The 18,754-nt window shown below is 38.7% G+C and overlaps 1 protein-coding gene across 1 annotated transcript; it reads right to left on the reverse strand.

Annotated features, from left to right (window-relative positions):
• Positions 1-1,281: 1,281 nt before the first annotated feature.
• On the reverse strand, positions 1,282-18,406 carry GASK1B (golgi associated kinase 1B). Its single transcript, XM_065634832.1, has 5 exons — positions 18,236-18,406; positions 16,383-17,666; positions 9,405-9,619; positions 5,631-5,857; positions 1,282-5,335 (listed from the first exon to the last, which is right to left on the reverse strand). Exons 2-5 carry the CDS (start codon positions 17,377-17,379, stop codon positions 5,128-5,130), a joined length of 1,647 nt encoding a protein of 548 aa, XP_065490904.1. The 5' UTR covers positions 17,380-17,666; positions 18,236-18,406; the 3' UTR covers positions 1,282-5,127.
• Positions 18,407-18,754: the final 348 nt, after the last annotated feature.

Here is an 18,754-nt window from a genome sequence, read left to right on the forward strand (position 1 = left end):
CTATCTGAGAGAATTTCACCTGCAGTATACAGTAATGTGCAAAAATAAATAACGTTTTTAATAAAACAAATCAAATTGTTTTGTGTGGGAAAGAGAATGTTTAAAAATGTTTCATCATCTTTTTGTTTCCCATTAGTCTCTCTTGGACCACGGAAAAAATGCAAGCTTCAGAGCCCAGAAGTTCTTAGGCTACTTTAACTCTGTGTGCGTCTCTATTCCACGTAGAGTTCAGTGTCTTTCTCCTATTCCTCTACTTGACCAGGTTGTGTCATAAAGGTTACCAGTCACTGACCAATACTTCTGTTCTGGCATCATAAATGAGCTTGGCCTCTTCTGCTCAATGTCTGTGTAAGGAGGCACTGTCGGAACGGCTGCAGGCAGCAGTAAGTACTAATGCCGCGGGAGCCAGAAGCTCCACAGCTACAGTGAATCAGCTCAGTAAGAAGGAGTTACAAGTCTCATGAGTAAACAGCTAGAAAATCTTTCCACAGGAAGAGCTTCATAATCTGGTTTGGATTGTTTCTCTGAAGAAGCAGTTTCAAGGCCACAGCTCTTTCTAAACAGTATCTAGTGATCCACATACTACATTAATATGTAGTATGATTTTGTTATTGCAACTTAGAGATCTGAACTGAAAATCTCGTGAAGATACTATTTTATTTTGTATATTCCCAGAGATTATATGACAACAGCAGCAGAGATTCAAACAATTCATTTCTTGTGATAGTGCTTTTCCTGTTACTAATAAAAGGACAGAAAAAATGATTTTTAAAATACACAGATTTCAAAAGAAAATGGAAATTCAATATTTAATGTAAAACTCAAAAAATCTGAGTTGATATCACTCTGGCAGTTTAGCTCAGATACAAACATATTGCTGTTTTTCTCTACACTTGTAAGTAGAAAACTTTTAAGATTATACAAATGTGTCAGCAAGGGGAGAGTTAATCCTTTGAGAACAAAAATTTCATCCATTATAATGTTTTGTTTAAACTTCTAGTTGTGTATACCCAAAATCTGACTCACACTCACAAATACAATTCTACATGTAAACAGCAAATTGTATAAACAACTTACTCTTTATTAGCCAAACTGACCATTTTATAGAAAAAAAAGACAAGGTATATATACATATACACATATGTTTGTGTTTGCATACACACACATGCATGAAAGCGTTCCCAGAATTAGTACTGGAAGCTTCTCCCTTATTGTACCCCAAATCTGCATTTGCTCTTTTGAAACCATGGAATTTGTCTTTTGTACTATAGTACATTATAGAATACACACTCACCTTCCCCCCCACCCCCCCAAAAAAAAGGAAACTGCTCCACAAAAGTTTTCATGTCTTCAGCTTCTAAAACATTTAAGATTACTAACTTGCTGGCAGGCTCCCGAGGAATTTTAAGGCATCTGTGCCTGTGCTGCTTATTTTAAGCTCTGTCTTCCAATGTTATGAAATCAGCAAACGCTCTTGACTTCCTTTGTAATTCCATTTCATGTGGGTCTGGCTTTCAGGCAGACTCAAGAATGACATAATCGTCTCTTCCCACCCACAGGTTTTGGACTGTTGCCGTTGGTTACTCCCTTCCGACTAATGTGCAATAGGAATCTTTGTCTGATCCCATATGCCCATAAATGGAAGACAGCCCAGCAAAGATGACTAAAACACTGTTTCTTGGCTTTCTGTCAATCACCACCACAGGTAGAGTAAGGCTTCTTTGGGTTTTTTCCTGTCGGTTAATATTACTTAGGGTATAGTGCAGGAATGTCAGTCTAACGTCACGCTGTTTTAAAAGGAAGTGATTTCCTCATAAACTTTATTTTTGTTACTGACGGGAGAGCAGATATCTTGAATGTAGTAGCAGCAAATAAGCCCTGCAAAGTGCTTCTTTTGTATTTTTTACTGGAGCATTTATGCAAATGCACTCAAAAAGTACAGAATCCTTCATTTTTGTAAAAAAACCTAGAACTTGGCTGGTAGGTACTCATCAGCACTATTGCAATCACACTTTGTATTATTGACTATACTGGGTTAAAGCACCAAGCTCCAAGTTTGTTACCAACATTAGAGAATTAGAATTAGAAGCAATTTCCAGTCCAGTCCCACTGCCCAGTTTCACAAAGCCTCTCCTGACTTCCCTGGAGACTGTGGGAGTGTTCGTATGCATCAGAAATACGGCATGTTAACAGAGCACAGAAAGCAAGGCCTTCAGCTACACGTAACGCAAGGCTAAGACACTATTGCAAGGTGGGAGCAGGATGCAGAACACCATGCCCTAGACTCAAATTCAGAGTTTCAGAGAAAGAAGTATTCCTTTGCCCTTGGAAAGTGCAATGTGTGCAGCAGTGGCACAGACCAGTCTGCCTCGGCCCTTGGCTCTGGGCTCACTGGTCCCTGCAGCAGTTCTGAGAAGACAGTACCTGTATGTGCCTGTCTGGTCCATACTGGACGGCACAGAGAGATACACCCATCCTTCCCCGTCTACTTTCTACATAAGTCTAAATATTGTTTAGCCCTGTAGATGAGCTTTAACGACAACTCGATCTGTATGCCTCTGTCACCAAAAATGTCTAGTAAAAAACACCATTCATTTCCTAAGAACATTCATTTGCAGGATTTGTCTCCAGAAAATCTGCTCTTTACAGTTATGTTTTTCATGCTGGGTCAAATTTTCAACTACTGTAGAGCATCTTGGCTGCTTGGACCTCTTAAGCTTAGGACCACTGAGAGGCATTGCTCCAGGTCAGCTTCTGGGCAATTACTCACTAGCTGGCAATTACATTGCTGCTTTAAGAGCTGGCACTGAACTGCCGGGCAAATAAAAAAGCATGTATCATGCTTAAGGAAACACTAGTCCATGTCCAGAAGAAACTGAGAAGAATGCATCAAATTATTACCATAACAATAAATGACCTAACCTGAAAATAGAAAAAAATCATGACTTCTGATTTTTTTCTCTTCTTGGGCAATGAGTCAATTTTGGAAAAAACAACCAGGCAATGACTTGGCATCAGGATGTGCAGCACCAGAGACAGAAAGAGGAGAAGCTAGAAGACAGAGTTCTCATGGGACTTCTTTTCATGATCAGGTACACACTTGCATCTCCCCCTGGCCTTCTTCTGAGATCAGTGCAGCTAAGAGTTGCGCCTTTTTTTCCCCCTCAGCACCATGTGATAATCCATTTGAACAGCTATCTAGAAGGAAGAAAACTCTGAAATAGGCTAGAAAATGAGAGAAATTGATGGTAACAGCCACCAAAGAGTGGAATTTACTGCAACAGGAATTCCACATTAAATGGATTCGGAGGATAATTTCTTTCTCTAGGCTCTGTTCACAGTGCAAGCTATAGTACTGGTTTTGTTTCTGAGATAGAAATTACCCAGTTAGTAAGTTACAACATTTTAAGTAAGGGATAATATGAAAATCCTATAAAATTCTACATTGATGCTATTAAAAAGTCCAAGGCATCTAATATGTGTCCTCTCAAGGCAATAGTTAAGTTCTAGGAAGTTTTTATAAATTTATCTGCCCTTTGCTGACAGAATAAAATAAAATATTATTTAAGTGGCCAAGTTCTTCAATTTTTACTAAGTATCTTTAAATCTGCCTATAAAGAGATCTGTTTCTTCTAGTAATGCAATTATTGTTAATAGCTGGTTTGATCCTAAGAAAGAAAATCTGTTTTGACTGCAGTGGAATTGTAGTTATTTAAAACATTAAATTCACCCTTCCACATTAACATCAACACAAAACATTTCAGTTTCTCTTTATTACCACTACACGAGCATTTTTAAAAATATTGTACACCTTATATTTTTTACTATACATAAAGACAAGAGTCACTATGAAAGTTTTCCACTTCTGCCATTATCTCACAGCAAGAAGATAATCCATATTTTTCTAGAAAGATTGTAAGAGTCTTTCTAAACAGACAGGTAGAATGTGTCTGTCATGATAGACTATATCAGTTGATATTTTATTTCTGGAGCAGGTGAGGGTTAATAATCCAAAGTGCTTATCCAGCCTTCTCTAACAACCTTACCTGGAGGAATACTTGGAGTGAGTCATCAGAATCATCACCCTGCAGTGGCCAATCTTAATGGAAAGCCAGAGCCTGTATTGCTGGCAAGAGCTGAGCACACAGCACGAACATTTTCTGTGCTGAGTTTAACAACACTAATGTCCTTAGTCGGTCTATTTTTTTATAATAATCTAAAAAAATATTGTCAAGAATGTTGCAAAAACAGAATGTGCACTTATTTAGCAGCATATTCACACAAAGCTAAAGCTAATTTTTTTTTTTTTAAACATAGTGGTAATAAAGGATGATTCTGTGAGTAACACCCAGTTAATCAATAGGCAGAAGACATCAGATCATCCACCCACACATCAAAACAACCTGTACTTAAAACAGTACATTGTAATGAGTGACTCGTGATAAACTGTACTCCATACTGGACAGGTAAAAACTGTATTTGTCAAATGAATTATTATTGTTAAAGCCATGTTCTCCTCACTGTTTTTAAATTTCCCTTGTGTTCAGTGCAAACACCTCTGCATTCAAAAGAGCTGAATTTAGTCCTCCCATTTCAAAAGATCAAAATAAAATCAAACAAAATAAGCCTTTGGAAATGTCAGCATTTTAGTATTCATAATCAAAAGATGAATTCCTGTACTAGATATGTTTCAGCAGGTAGATGAGATGACAGTTTTCATCAATGTATTAAGTGGTTACAAATCTCTGTCCCCACTTAAATTTGCAGTAAAACTTTTACCGACTTGAATGAGGGAAGTAAGAATAATCCAGCCTAATGTACTGAAAATCCTGTTGCTAATTTTCAAACAGTTTAACAGAAGGAGTCTTCATGGTACCGATATATTACTACATTACTTATTGTACCATTTGGTTATTTTTCATTTCAGTGGTGACATAGAAGAGACTGCATGGTGTTGAGCTGCAGCTGACATTTAAATGTTGCTTCTAAACCACATAATATTTCTCATTTAAAATTAAATTTGAAAGTTTGGAAAAAAATAAATAAGCCTTTAAATTAAATCAATTTTACTGTCAGTTTTTGCCTCATACAAATTTTTTTAGACTATCAGTTAGAAACAAGACTGTTTCATTCATTCATGGGCAACACTTTGGCTCCATGCGCATTTATATAAGTAAGAAGAATTTTGGACCTCCTTTCTATTACATCTATAAGCTTCTCAATTCCTTTTCTGCCTCCTTGGCTCTCCCAGTATATTTTGTCAAGGAACAAAGACTGAAGTAACTTCTCACGTAAACGCTGGCTCCTCAGTACTGAAACTGCAGATTCAGGGAATCTGGAAAAGCACAAAGAAATTAATCAGCTTTGCCATCACTCTGAATTGCAATATTTATGTTGTGGTTTAGCAATCAATTCTATGAATATAGACTGCGACTCAGCAAAGGAAGTCCATACATGCCTAATCATATGCATGTTAATTGTATCTTATACAGCAGTGGAATTACTCATACATTTTTAGACACATCCTGTCAATGTCTTGGGTTGATATCTATTCCAGTAACTCGGTATCTCATGCTCAGACTGGAAAGAAATTATCAATTTTTTTACAAAATGAATAACTTAAAACTTACTCATTGATTCCTTGTAGTATTTTGAAGTCAAGATTGTCCTCGTTTCTGTCAAAGAAACCCTTATTATCTATAAAGGTCAAGTGCCTTCGGTCATGCCTTCTCTGAACTATGTGTGTCAGGTCAACAGAATCTTGATCACTACATTTCAGCTTCAGTCCTTGCTGCACGCAGGAATCCTCCTTGAGAGGTTTGAATCCACAGCAGTTTCTGTCTAGTCGATTATAGATCTAAGACAAAGTACAGCAGAGTGCCAAATGAAAACAATGTCAAAGTGTTTGGGGTGAAATGTCGCTGTGAGACATCACTCACTAACACAGCTGCCAGGAAAGCAAGGTCAGGACAAGTATAATCAAAGTCAGGAGTGAAATGGTGTTGAAGACCTGGTCCCCATACTTCAAGTACTGTTGGAAGCAATTTCCCTGACTGTGTGTTTTATCCATTCTATAGCCATGATTTGTTATGTTAGTAGAAATTCTTTGAAAATAATGGAACAATCCCACTGTGTAGCTGGAATAACAATATGGTGAATACAATTCCATTTTTTTCAGCAGGCTGTAGGTTTTTTACATTTTCTCTGCCGGAGAACAATAGAAATAGCACAGGCTGACACACAGGGGGTCTCCATTTTGTGAGGCACATTGGACTAATAGTATGCAAAATAATTGAAAAGATTAGGAAGGGGCACAGCAAACCATCTGAAGCTAAAAAAGGCAAGAACTAAGAGTGCATTTATAATCATGGAGCAATCTCCCTGAGTTGCACTGTGATATATACTTTAATGACATGATGGTCTAGGCTATTTTTTCCCATGTGAGCCCCTGCTTATTCATCTCACAGCACTTAGCTGGAAGGAACACATCTGGTTTAACTTTAGTGGTGTAAATGTTAAGTGTCTCCTCTGACTTAGTTGTTTACATTTCCTTTCATAAACAATGACAAGTATGAGGCACCCTCAGAGCAAATGATGCCATTTTAGGATAACCATCTAATACAAGACTGATAAATAACTCCTTGAAAGTGCTTCTACCCCTGTTGACTGGATGAGAGTAAATACACAACATTGTCAGGGCCCTGAGTGCACAAACAGGCTTCAATTGCCCTAAGCACCCTCACCTGGGACCTCCACACACACACCCCCTTTGTCCATGGGCCCAGGAGCCCTATTTAAGCTTAGGTCTGCCACTTCTGAGGCTTTCTAGGGGAGTGTATCTGCTGCTTGTCCTGCTTCTTCTATATTGCTGCTTGGGGTTCCTGCTTGTTGGCCTTGGAGCTGTTGCTCCCTGGGCTGTCAATGGGACCTGTGGCTTTCACCATCTTTCCTGCTGGGTTGACTTTCCCATTGCTGCTGGCCCTGCCTGCCCTGGGCTCCAGCTCGTCCCCCGCCAGGGATGCTCTAAGCATAAAAACATTAATGTTCACATAAGCTGCCTAAAATTACAATTTTATTCTCATGAGAACTCCGGTGAAATGAACTGGTTGGACTTTTCTCTTGATTTAGAACTATGTTGCATATTGAAAAGGCCTCCTAATTTTGTTCATCAAACGAAAGTCTGACAGTGGTTTTGTTTTTTCTTAAAATGTAGGACTGTTGCCATTGGTCTTGGTGGCAGTGTTTGTTTCCAACTGCAAAAATCCTAATGAAAGGAACAGATTTCTTCTTTTTCCTTTCATGAGCAACATCAGCAGCTGCAGGCACTGGAGCCTCTCTTGCTTGCGGTGTTGTAGTTCATGGGTTCTCTCATTCAAATCATCCAAAGGCTTTGCCAAAAAATGAAGCAGAGGCCTTCCAGAGAGACACCTTTGATTTATAGCTCTAATTCATCTGTACCACATTCTTTACATGGATTAAATAGATGAGGAGATCATGCTCATACAGACAGCCTCTTCATAATCTCTCGCATCATTTCGGTGTTAAGACAGAATGATGGGATGCTCTGGAATTGCTGCTGCAACCTTAATAGTTTAGCATTGGTTTTTGTCATATATTTATGTACATGAGAGGTCTAAACTTCCAAAATTAAATAAGCTATTCTACATTTAATGTTCTTATTTTACTGGAGTTCTTGTATAGGCAAGTGAAGGTCAGCTATAAGCATTTTTCAGTCTGCCTCTATGTTTTATAGCATTTGAAACCAGAGATTAGGAGCATCTATTATGAACACCAAACCCATTATTCTGAGGGAAGTATGTTTAATAGAGAATACTTTTCACCATTATTATTTATTTCTCAGTGGCTCATGGAGCACAGATTCCCCTCTTGGCATTTTTTTTTGTCTTAGAGTCTTCATGTTCTACTGCTGATAAACTTGTAAGTTAAGAGTACCCAGATAAAATTTTACTCTTTAAGAACCATAAGACCCACTTTCTGGTATGCGCATCCTTTTCTGGTAGGCAACTGGAGGTATAAATCACTCTGATACCAGCTACTGTTAAAATAGTAATTCGTTACTTTATTTCGTGTACAGTTCACTCTGGTTGTATCTTATTTTAACTGGATAATAGGAGTTCTATTATGAAGATTAAAAACTTGTCTTAGGAGACCTTAAGAATCAACACAGAACTCATGAGAGCTTTTAAACTGCTCAACAAGAAGACAACGGTATGAAAACATTAACTCTATGACACAATTTGTACTATTCCTATAGGGGTATTATTACTATGTTTAGCATCAAAGTAATCCACATACGACTTTATACCCGTTTCTAACAATTACTTGCTCATAATGGGCCTAAAGATGGAGTCATTAAACAAGTGCCAATCTATTTTTAGAGAAGAATTGAATGCTCTGTTTAACATAAGAAGTCTGCAAAACTGTAACGCAAAAAGAATTGGAAACATCCATTCATCCTAGCACAGGCCTGCAAAGGACAGGGATACGCTGTGCATAAGCCAAATCACGATTTTCATATTTGAAGAAATGTAACTCTATAAAAAGCTGAATTATATGAACAACCAAACACAGTGCATAAAACCAGTGCTTGCTGCAGTTTTAAATAAACCATTAAGTGCTACAGGAGGCTCAGTCAGTCCTTGTCTGGCAGGCAAGGACACTTGGAAGTGGAAGTAGAAAACCACCAGTCAGGTGGTTCAGTTCAGTCCTTATTAATACAGGGAGTATATTAATATTCTACTACATAATTGCTGTAACTGTAGCCACACATTATGATACCACTGGACAGAGCCCTAGTTTGGTGTTATTTGGAGAGCTAATGATTATGTGCGATACCTAATTGAGGCACAGCAGCCATATCATTCATCATTTGCTACTCTATTCTTTCCTTGTTAAATTGCTGACTATGTTTTTTAAAAGAAGGAAAATTTGCTACTACAACTGTTATCCTGATCCAGATTTCAGCTGACCAAAACCACTTAAATCACCCAGGGGGCTTGGAAGGTGCAGGAAAGACCACACAGGAAAAACACCAGTGTTTTATGGTTGTGAACATAGTCGAGAAGTATGTTTGCAGAAACAAGGTGTCAAGGAGAAACTGTATGCCTGCCTCAAGGTGAGGTAAAACAATATGTCTCAAGACAAAAGCCTTTTCTTCCTTTTTTAGAAAGTGAGTCAGTTGAGTTCCTGATTTCTTTCTTTGATTACAAGTTCCATCTTGGATATTTTAATCAAAAGAAAAAAACAGAAACAACTTCAAACTCTGCAAATACATCTCTTTGCCATTTAAAAAAAAGGAAATAAACTAAAATGAATTTTCTAGGAGTCCAATGTGTGCTCACGTCATTTTTGAGGCAGGTAGTTGCATTCAGTAAGTGTTTTACCTGCAGAAGAAAATCAAAGAGTGCCATCTTAGACCACTCATGATGATGGATTTCGGTGCAGCCCCACTCAGCTTTGGGAACTTTACCATTCTGCCAGCATTTCTGCTTCAATATCTGCTGATATTGCCCCCAGGTTAATCTCACTGAAGAATGGGTATTATTATCTGTTGGACTCAGTGAGGAATCCCAGAGAATAACAGGGCAGGCTTGACCATCTGAAAAAGGAAACACAGATCATCAGTATCGTGCAATACTGTCAGACATACTTGATCATTCTTTAGACTTTGCCTGAACATCAAGAACTATACCATTCTACAGAAGTGGCAGGAAAAATGGTCAGGGACTAATAACTTGATATCCTTTGGTTAAAGTGGTCTTACCTCACAGGTAAAACCACCCACTGCAGGAATGGAAGAAGCACAAGCATTGTAAATGTCTTCAGTGTACAGAAGGCTTTCTCTGTTTGAAACAAGATATTAATGTACAAAATCATATACTAAACCAGACTATTAAAAAGTTTTTACATAGATTAAGAGCCTACAATGCCATTGTGAATCAGCAATGTAATTTCCCTCTGATTCTAGTGAACTGATGATGATTTACAAGAACTGAAAACTTATGTTAAAGATTTTTTGCATAATGGCATAGAAACACTAAAAATAGTATACTCGAAGTGGATTTATTTTGTTATCCTTAGTATTTTAGGCCTATAATGTATAACTTCACAGCTCTGAAATTATATATGAGAATACTAGAGAGCGTCAGCTTAGCATGAATGAACACCTTGAAAAGTTGTTTGTGGTTTGCCTGGTTTGTTTTGCTTTTTTCATCTTTCTCTTTTCTTTTTTCTCTTTCTTTTTTCATTTTTCTCTTTTCCTTTTTTCTTTTTTCTTTTTTTCTTTTTTTTTCTTTCTTTTACCCAGGTATAACATAAGATCTGCTTTATATAGCAGCTATTTTGGCCAAATTATTTAATTATTCTGTGTAAAGAATATTCTGCTCTCCCCTGAAACTAAGTCAAGGGTCTTAGCTTTGGTGAATTCACGTGTTTAGAGTTCTTAGTGGAAAGAAGCCTCAGCAAAGAATTTAAAATGAGCTTTTCCAGTATAAGAACTGATAAATATATTTCACTCTATATCAAGTAACAGGCACATCTATCTTCTTAGGAAGTGGAACTCTCCTTTTCATTGCTGATGCAGTGCTGCTGCTGCCTTAAACTGTCAAGGACCCAGGAACAACTGTGGCTTGGATACACATTAGAACAAAGAAATCTTTTGTATTTTTGTGTGTAGACAGAAGACTAAAATATGGTGCCTCTGTACAGAGAAGAGGAACCATTTAACTGCAAAGCTGTTATTTACTAAATAGCAAGTGTTGGAAGATGTATAAAGCTTTAAAATTTATTTATATTCACCTTGAAGGTCAATGAACCTAAAGCCCACACTATTGCACAATTTATCACTGTTAAATGCAGCCTAAACTGTCTCTTTGTCTTTCACATGCCCATGGAGCCAGAGATATATCTGAAAAGAAGCTTTCAGAAACTTGCATGTAGGCAATGAGATCCATGGCATCTTCTTCTCCAGAGGCAAATCAAGCAGAAAATAGCACACAGAAAACAGGTATCAGTACCAAGGGCAAGGTATCAGCACCATGCTCCACGTTTTCCTTTGGTGAAAAAAAGCGCTGAGTGCTCCTGAAAATCAGGCTTCTCCTACTGAGACGCCTGAATAATTATTTAGGAAATTAATTTGGGAAATCCTAGCCATTTCCCCATCTTTCTTGCCCTGGCTCCAACACCTACACTGTAGATGACTTTAGCCAAGCCAGGTCAGCTACTGGCTAAGCCTCTTTTTCCAAGCCAGTTGGAGAAAGTCTATATATAGCATTGGGAATTGTCACCAAGAAAAGGACAGCTTTCTTCAAGACCAAGTCTGATCTATCATTTTTATATCTCCAATACCAAGTTATGTAACTATTCATTAATTCTTCCACAAACCAAATACATAAATGGCCTTCTAACAAAACAAACATCTCCCGTCTACCCAAAAGGGACATGATAAACACATGTAATATAAATACTTGAAAAATATGAATAATATCTTGCCAGTTTCCTTTAACATACAAAAACATTTTAAAAGACCAAGGCTAAATACAGGAAATGTTTGCATTTCAGAGGAAGTGGGAGCAGAAAAGATGAGCCAAAATAAAATCTTTCAACTCTGTAATACAAACTGAATTACAGGAATATGAAACAGCAGCTTCAGTAAAGAGCAATGACTCAAATTTTTGACACTTGCAGGAAAAACATGAACATGCTGAATTATAGCAGATAAGGGGTCTGATTCATAGCTGCATGAATTGGCATGACCCCACTGAATCAGTGGAGCTCTTCTGATTCAAACCTCATGAGGACGGGGCTGAAGTTAATGGAATGGTGTAAAGTAAGGCCTGGCTAAGAACTGGAAATTCCAGTTGGATACAGCCAAAACTGATGAGATTGAACTCACTTCAGAATAAGTCCAGTATGTTCGTCAGCCATTTCTTTCCTAATCAGCTTTATATATTAACACAAAGGGCTACTGCTTTTCTTTTGCTGCAGCTGCATTGCACTGAATTTTGCACAAAGCTGACAGACTTGCTTTTCTTTTCATCTGAAATTTTAGATTGATACACTTACTTGACTTTCTAAAGATGATCTGTAAAATTGCATGGGATTTCTCAAAACTTGTGTAGGAATGAGCTTTCCATTAATTCATACACATTTTTAAAGATCAAAATATTCCTAAAAATTTCTTGGGCCCTCAGGACCTACTGGCTCAGGATACCCTAAATTAAATAAGCTAACGGAGGTGAAACCTCAGGCTGCTGAAACTGTGCAGTTAGGTAATGAATCACTGCAGAGCTTCTTCAATGCAAGCGTCATCTTGGACGTCCACACACCACAGCACTTCAAAAATAGTCTGCATGCTTTTTAACAACTAAGATGCTCTTGCAAGTGTTACTCTTCTATCTTGTGCTCTAACTTGTATCTACAGCATTTTTTCTGACTTCCTTGAAAGCAAACATTTCAAAGATGCCCACAACAGCATCACTAAAAAGAGCAAATCTTTCATGAGGGATTTAAAGCCTTTTCTCAAACTTCTCATAGTTCACTGTAAAGCAGTACAGCTCACCACCGCCACATCTGGAAGAAATAGTGTAGTTGCCCATGTATTAGCAAGAGGGGGTAATTTAGTGTGGAAAGTTGAGGGGGAGTGACCTACAGAGCACTACTTGAATTTTAGAGCTTAAGTTCTGAGGGAACATATAAGAGACAGGAGCAGAAAGCAGAGAGAAGTTAGGCCATTTATTTTTCTTCCCTGTGCACCTTATTTGCAATGTTTGTGTCCTGTGCTCATATGGACATCAGAATTAAGGAATACATTAAATGTGTGTCAGTTGCTCTCTAGACTGTGAACTTCTCTACCCAATGAAATATTGGAAATACACACTCAGCTACCCCTCTGAGAGGTATAGCACTATGGTGCAAGTTGTTTGGGTTGACAGAACACAGGACAGATAAACTGAAGTGGTTTAGAGCATTCTGAATGCATGAGGCAGTGTTAGGTTTTTCTTATTCTTTGCCCTGACATTAGTGATTCATAATATCTTTGGCTACTTTTGAATAGCTCTCAGTGGGACGGCAAGGACAGGCTGATAGTGCAGGGTATAACATGGAAAAGCCTATGGCTCCATTTATCATCATGTAGCGGCCAGTAAAGCAAAATGACAAGTACAACCAGTGGAGCTATCTATCACATGTCATTCATCTATTTGCACTAAACCAACCATGAAAGGCGTTACTCAAAGGAAGAGTTTCTTGCCTGTTGTAGGAAAAAAAGTGGTTCTAGGAAAATAGTGGGTTCAATCCGTAGCTAAAAAAAAAGTCCAACTGCATTGAGTACACCTGTGCTTATTCTTCTCAGCACAGGATAAAACGCACTTAGCGAAACTTATGATATCAGAAAACTGGGAGGAGGAGGAGAGGTTGTCAGCACGCAGTAGTTCAGACCCTCAGCCAGTGGTACAACAAAACTGCACAGCAATAGCTGCGTATTTTGAACCAAAAGCTGAGTAGGGCCCAGCCTTGTTGCTATGACCCAGGAAGCCGGAGTCCCATCCCTGCAGCTGTCAGCTGCACCAGAGAAGGGAGCCTGCTCCAGCCCAGGTTACTCCAGTGCTTGCTCCAGCCCTAACAAACACTGGCATCGTCCTGCTCTGCAAATGCTGTTGCTGAGTTAGAGGCAACACACGCAGTCATTTTACTTTGCTTCTGTGCAAATTAATTAAGGTAGGGTTGTGACACCAAGCAAGATCACTTTTGTCTTTCCTGTTCCCTTTCCTGTTCCTCAAGGTAACCAAATAATGAAGATTCTCATTCCCGTGGTATTAATGTGTCCATTCCAAAACTCAGACATGCAAGGGTCCCCCTCCATTTTCTCCACAGAGAGACAGTTTTATGATTATTTCTTGTTGTTTTACCAGCTCATCCTTTGTTTATAGGTGTTTGGAGCTCTCAACATTTTTCATGCCTTGTAGGTAGCAATGCAAGTAATGAATGACCGCTTGTGTATGCCCAGAATCATGTTATTTTAGCCTGTAACACAGAACTCAAAAGGGCTTTGCCCACCTGTACTCTCCAAGCTTTTTATGTTCAGCTAATTAATTTCAAAAATAAGAGGGGAAGAGTTGGCATACCTGATTTTCCATCCATGATGAAAAACAAGATAAACCATAAAAAATTCACAGTTAACACTTAAAATGGTTTACAATAACTAGGGAAAGCAAGGGCAGCAGACAGAGGACTTGCATACAGTATTTTGCTGGACTTTAAAAAAAAATAAAACTCAGCGGGGGATTTGTGAGACTAGGGGAAACAGAACCTGAACAGGGATTTACTAAGCGATTCTTTGAAACTGCTTTTGACAAAATGAATGACAGTTTTGAAAAGCCCGTTTTTTGAAGATTTTAATGCTACATCAAACATGTCTTGTTATATCACATCACAACTGAGCCAAGCTAAAGGGATGTGTTGTGGAGAGAGATATATCAGCCCAGAATTGTGTACATTCATACACACATGCACAGTCTCTAATCCTGCATTGCTTCCTTTCCCATATGAATAACCATGATTCACAGAAGCTGCCCTATAAAAAAACTACAGTGCTCATCTACTCTTAAATGCATATGGGTTATAGAAATGAGATCACCAATTGTTCGTATTATTTTTAAGAATATATTTTTGCACTTTTTCTCTACACAGATGTTTTCCAGATTATGCCAAATGCAAGCATGTAAATAGTAATGAGTTCAAGCAGATCTTAGACATCTGAGCTCCAGCATATTTCCAGGCTAAAGAGAGAGACAAGGTACAGTAACTGTTCCAAATGCTCTGTTCACCCTTTAGCTGGAAAAAATTAAGTGAGACCAAAATAACGTTATTTCTCTTCTCATCACCTAGCAACAGTCTTCTTGCTATAGGAACATAGCCAGTTATGAGGAAAAGAAAATTAAAGAGAGCCAAATGACACTCTCTGTCCCAGACAGTCCAAAACATACTGTAAGGTGACAGACTGAGAAACACAATGCACAATTAGCCTAATAGCAGTTTTCAGAGGCTGGCAGCCTGTCATCTCCGCAGCCACACTGTGCAGAGTTCCTCCAGCAGAACTACCTTAATGCCTTATGACAGTTCTATAGCAATAACTCTTGGTCCTAGAAATAAACTAAGCATAATGTATCTTCTCTGCAAGTATGAATAATATTCAGAAGCCTCCAAACTGTTGTTCCTAGAGATTCATTCGCATTGCTGTACAGGCTGCCAAAGAGAAGGTTTACAAAGCAGTAAGAAATTGGAGATCATTGGGTCATCTTCTTGCTGTCAGACTTTAGAAAGTCATTCTTACATTTCTTTTTTGGTTTTTTTGAGAAACAAGACTGATGTAAAAGTATTTGGTATAAGCTAATTTCAGCCAGGAGAAATGAACTGCAAAAACATAGCGAGCCACTTTAGCAATGATTCATTAAAATGCAATGTAGTCCTTTTGGATTGTGATTAGTGACTGTACAAAAATAGCAGTCAGGCTGAAGACATATTTAACAAGAGACCAATGTTAGAAGTAGCCTTCTAACTCACAGGTCTGAAATCTGTCTTTAATTTCATTAAAGGATAAAAATCAAAATTTTAATTGAAAATTTTATACCAATCATGTAACAGGCACATAGAGATATATATTGTGTGTATTTCTTTGCCTGTATAATATATACATGCGCAATGAACCTCAAAATGTACAGCAGGATTCATTGTAATATAGCATTTTTTTAATTACCAGGGGAGAGGGAAGCACTTTTGAAAAAGAATTCTGTTTCCAGAGGTGTTAGTACCATGATATTAGTATCAAGCTTCTGCAGGAAGGTCCCCTACCTTTCTGAGTAGGTTATCTGATTAAAAAACCTGCTCCTACCACCTGTTTGAATGGTGAATTCTTGTGCTCACTTTCAACATTTTATAAAAGTCAAATCTAAAAGATGACAAAACTTTTAAAAATAAAGAAATAAATACATAAAATTGAATCACAGGGTATTTTGGAATTTGTTTCACCAGTTCCACTTCAGGCAGCCTGTACAATGTCATACAATCTACAAATGACTCCCTCTTTTTTTTTTTTTCTCATTCCAGACTCTCACAGAAGAGAAATTGTTACTACCCTCAGCAGCTCAGTGGTATTTGACCTAAACTTTAGGGTATTGCGTCCTTCAAACAGGATAATTGCACTGCAGAAATTTCACAGATACCAGCTTTGCTTCCCTGTGATGATGGGGCTAATTCTCAGGCTCTCAGGAGTTAAAGTTGGCTGATGCCCTGTGCTTAACATGGGAGAGGGAAGGAAACCTCAGCACCCCACCTGCAAGCTGAAAGCCATGGGAATGCGTTACCTTGGAAGAACTCCGACCTCCTACTCACAGAAGGTAAGCTCCTGTTCAGCCCCAAGATCCTATCCAAATGAAAGGCAAACACCTCGCTTATGTCGAGGGGTCTTTTGATGATGCCACAGTGCCCCTGGTCACAAGCAGTTCCTGTGGTGCTGGGACCCGTCGCAAATACTGCCAGGACTGCTTTGTGAGCAGGTACTTCTTGGATGCTCTCTATCCGAGAATCTGCCAGTATGCGCATGTTTAGGATGTCTTCTTTGCTCAGCCAAGAGGGAGAGCTCTCGCTGTAAATCCTGATATTGCTCTCCTCAGGCTGGGGCTGTGCCTTGATACCTCCAGAAATTCCCTCAGGTCTCCAGTGACCCCTCTCCCTGATTGCCATTCCTTTTCGCCTGTGTTCATCCAGTTGGTGCTTTCTTGCCTCTGGAGCTATTGCTGGTCCCCTTGTACCCACAGCATACATGGCCCTCCTCTGCTGTTGGTCAAAGGTATCTTCTTGGCCCATAAAAGCAGCTTTTGGAAAGTGCTGCCCATAGGACAAAGGAATTACATGTTTCTTCCTGCGCTTCGGCTTCACTGTGCCTCTGATGTTGGCTGGCTTACTGCGCTTGGACCGCAGGGTGATATAAACTACATTGGGTGGCAGAGAGGTCCCATTGCCACCAAGCTGGGGTTCCTGGAAATCAGGTGGTGACAGGGTGCCATCCAGTGGGATGCCCAGAAAAGGAGTTTGGGTTGCATCTTGGAGACTTCTGGAACTGATCTTTTGGTGTCTTCCTTTGTGCTGGGGTAAAACATGACCCACTTGACTGACAAGGAATCCCAGGTAGATCACACACGCCGTGCCTACTAGCAGATTTCTCCTTGACCTTGGGCGCCTGCAAGTCCAGAGCCTCAGCACTCGTGGAGGGCACAGGCAGCAAACAAACAAGTTTTTGATTTTACTTGGCTGATCAAAGGTGGTCATTTCTCTAGTGAATCCACATGATGAAAACAGCATAAAGTCTTCTGTACACTCCAGGCAGGGCGATGATGCATGGTTTCCCTTCCACGATTTCTGTTTCTCCTTTTCCAAATAGCTTCCAGCATGGGTGATGGACAGAGGCTGCTGATATGCCTGGGAACGTGTTTAGTACTAAGGATGCTGACACTCCACCTTCTCAAGCTGTTAAATTCTTATCAGTCACCATAGGAGAAGTGATTGGCTTGAGAGAATGAATGGAGCCAGCTACGTAAGCAAAGTTTCCTGAACTGTAGTCTAAAATATCTGAAGTTCTCATTTGCAAACTGCAAAAAAAAAAAAGAGCGAGTAGCAGCTTTTCATTTCACTTACACGTGGCATTTGTGATCTTGTATTTTGAAGAGACAGAAGTTCTAGATGAGACAGTATGTATCTATAAATTTGTCAGAATACACCTTTCACTTTAAACACCAAAATCATGAAATATAGGCTCAGTTTGCAATCTCAGCTAGCTGTATCCCAGCACTAGAAGAAAAGCTTGTCAAATGCAGATCAGTATCATCTTTTTCTTCTAAGATAGTGTCTCCACTAAACCTCATGTTGTGGAAGTGCTGCAAATTATACATTATTAAGCACCAGTAACTGTAGCAGTTAAATATCCAAATATTCACTAATAGAAAAATATATTAGCAGTGCCAAATTTCCCTAGTTCACATTCATAAACGCACATTAAATATGAGAGATAGTTAATAATCTCACTCTGTGAAGCCATAAATAGGATCTAGCTATAGTTTTTCAACTAAAATGACAGTGGCTTATATATCCTTTCAAAAACACAAAGTTAGAATAAGTGCATATTCTATGCATGCTGCAATAAAAAATTAAAATCTCTTACCTATTCAGCTCAACACATTCTTCATTCTGGTAAACTTCTTAGGTTTATAATAGTAACTTAGTAAAAACCGACGTTCTCAAAGTATTCTAGCACAGATTTCAGTTTTAAGTATGGTTCACATTTAGGTATTTCATTGTGAGCTAAATACTGTCTGGAAGCTAACTGTACTGAGAGGTGGTTGGCATATGAACTGCTCTAAACTTACATGAACCTCACATTATTTAAAAAAAAAAAAAAAAAACCAACACCAACAAAACTTCTATTTTAAATTCTGTAATGAAAAGTCCTGTGAAGTATGTGACTTCCAAAAGTGCATTCCATCCATTTCTAACTCCTGAGGGCCCTCTAGTGCACTGCATATAAACGTACTGAAGAAATTCCTATTCTCCATGTTTGGGTTTTGGGTGTTGCTTTCTTTTGATGTTGTGGGGGTTTTTGTTCTTGTTTTTTCTTTGTGGTGGTGTTTCTGGAGTTTTGGTTTGTGTTTGGGAGGGTTTTTGTTTGTTTTGGGGGTTTGGG

The sequence above is a fragment of the Caloenas nicobarica genome, chromosome 4 (genome assembly GCF_036013445.1).
Source record: "Caloenas nicobarica isolate bCalNic1 chromosome 4, bCalNic1.hap1, whole genome shotgun sequence".
Lineage (NCBI taxonomy): Eukaryota > Metazoa > Chordata > Aves > Columbiformes > Columbidae > Caloenas > Caloenas nicobarica.

Bases quoted from the DNA above. Each gene is read 5' to 3' on its own strand.
- GASK1B (XM_065634832.1), bottom strand. From the start codon at position 17,379: ATGCTGTTTTCATCATGTGGATTCACTAGAGAAATGACCACCTTTGAT. The intron at 9,620-16,382 runs GTAACGCATTCC...TTCCTTTTTCAG, and splicing joins GAGGTCGGAGTTCTTCCAAG to ATGGTCAAGCCTGCCCTGTT. The intron at 5,858-9,404 runs GTAAAACACTTA...ACTTTGTCTTAG, and splicing joins TCTTTGATTTTCTTCTGCAG to ATCTATAATCGACTAGACAG.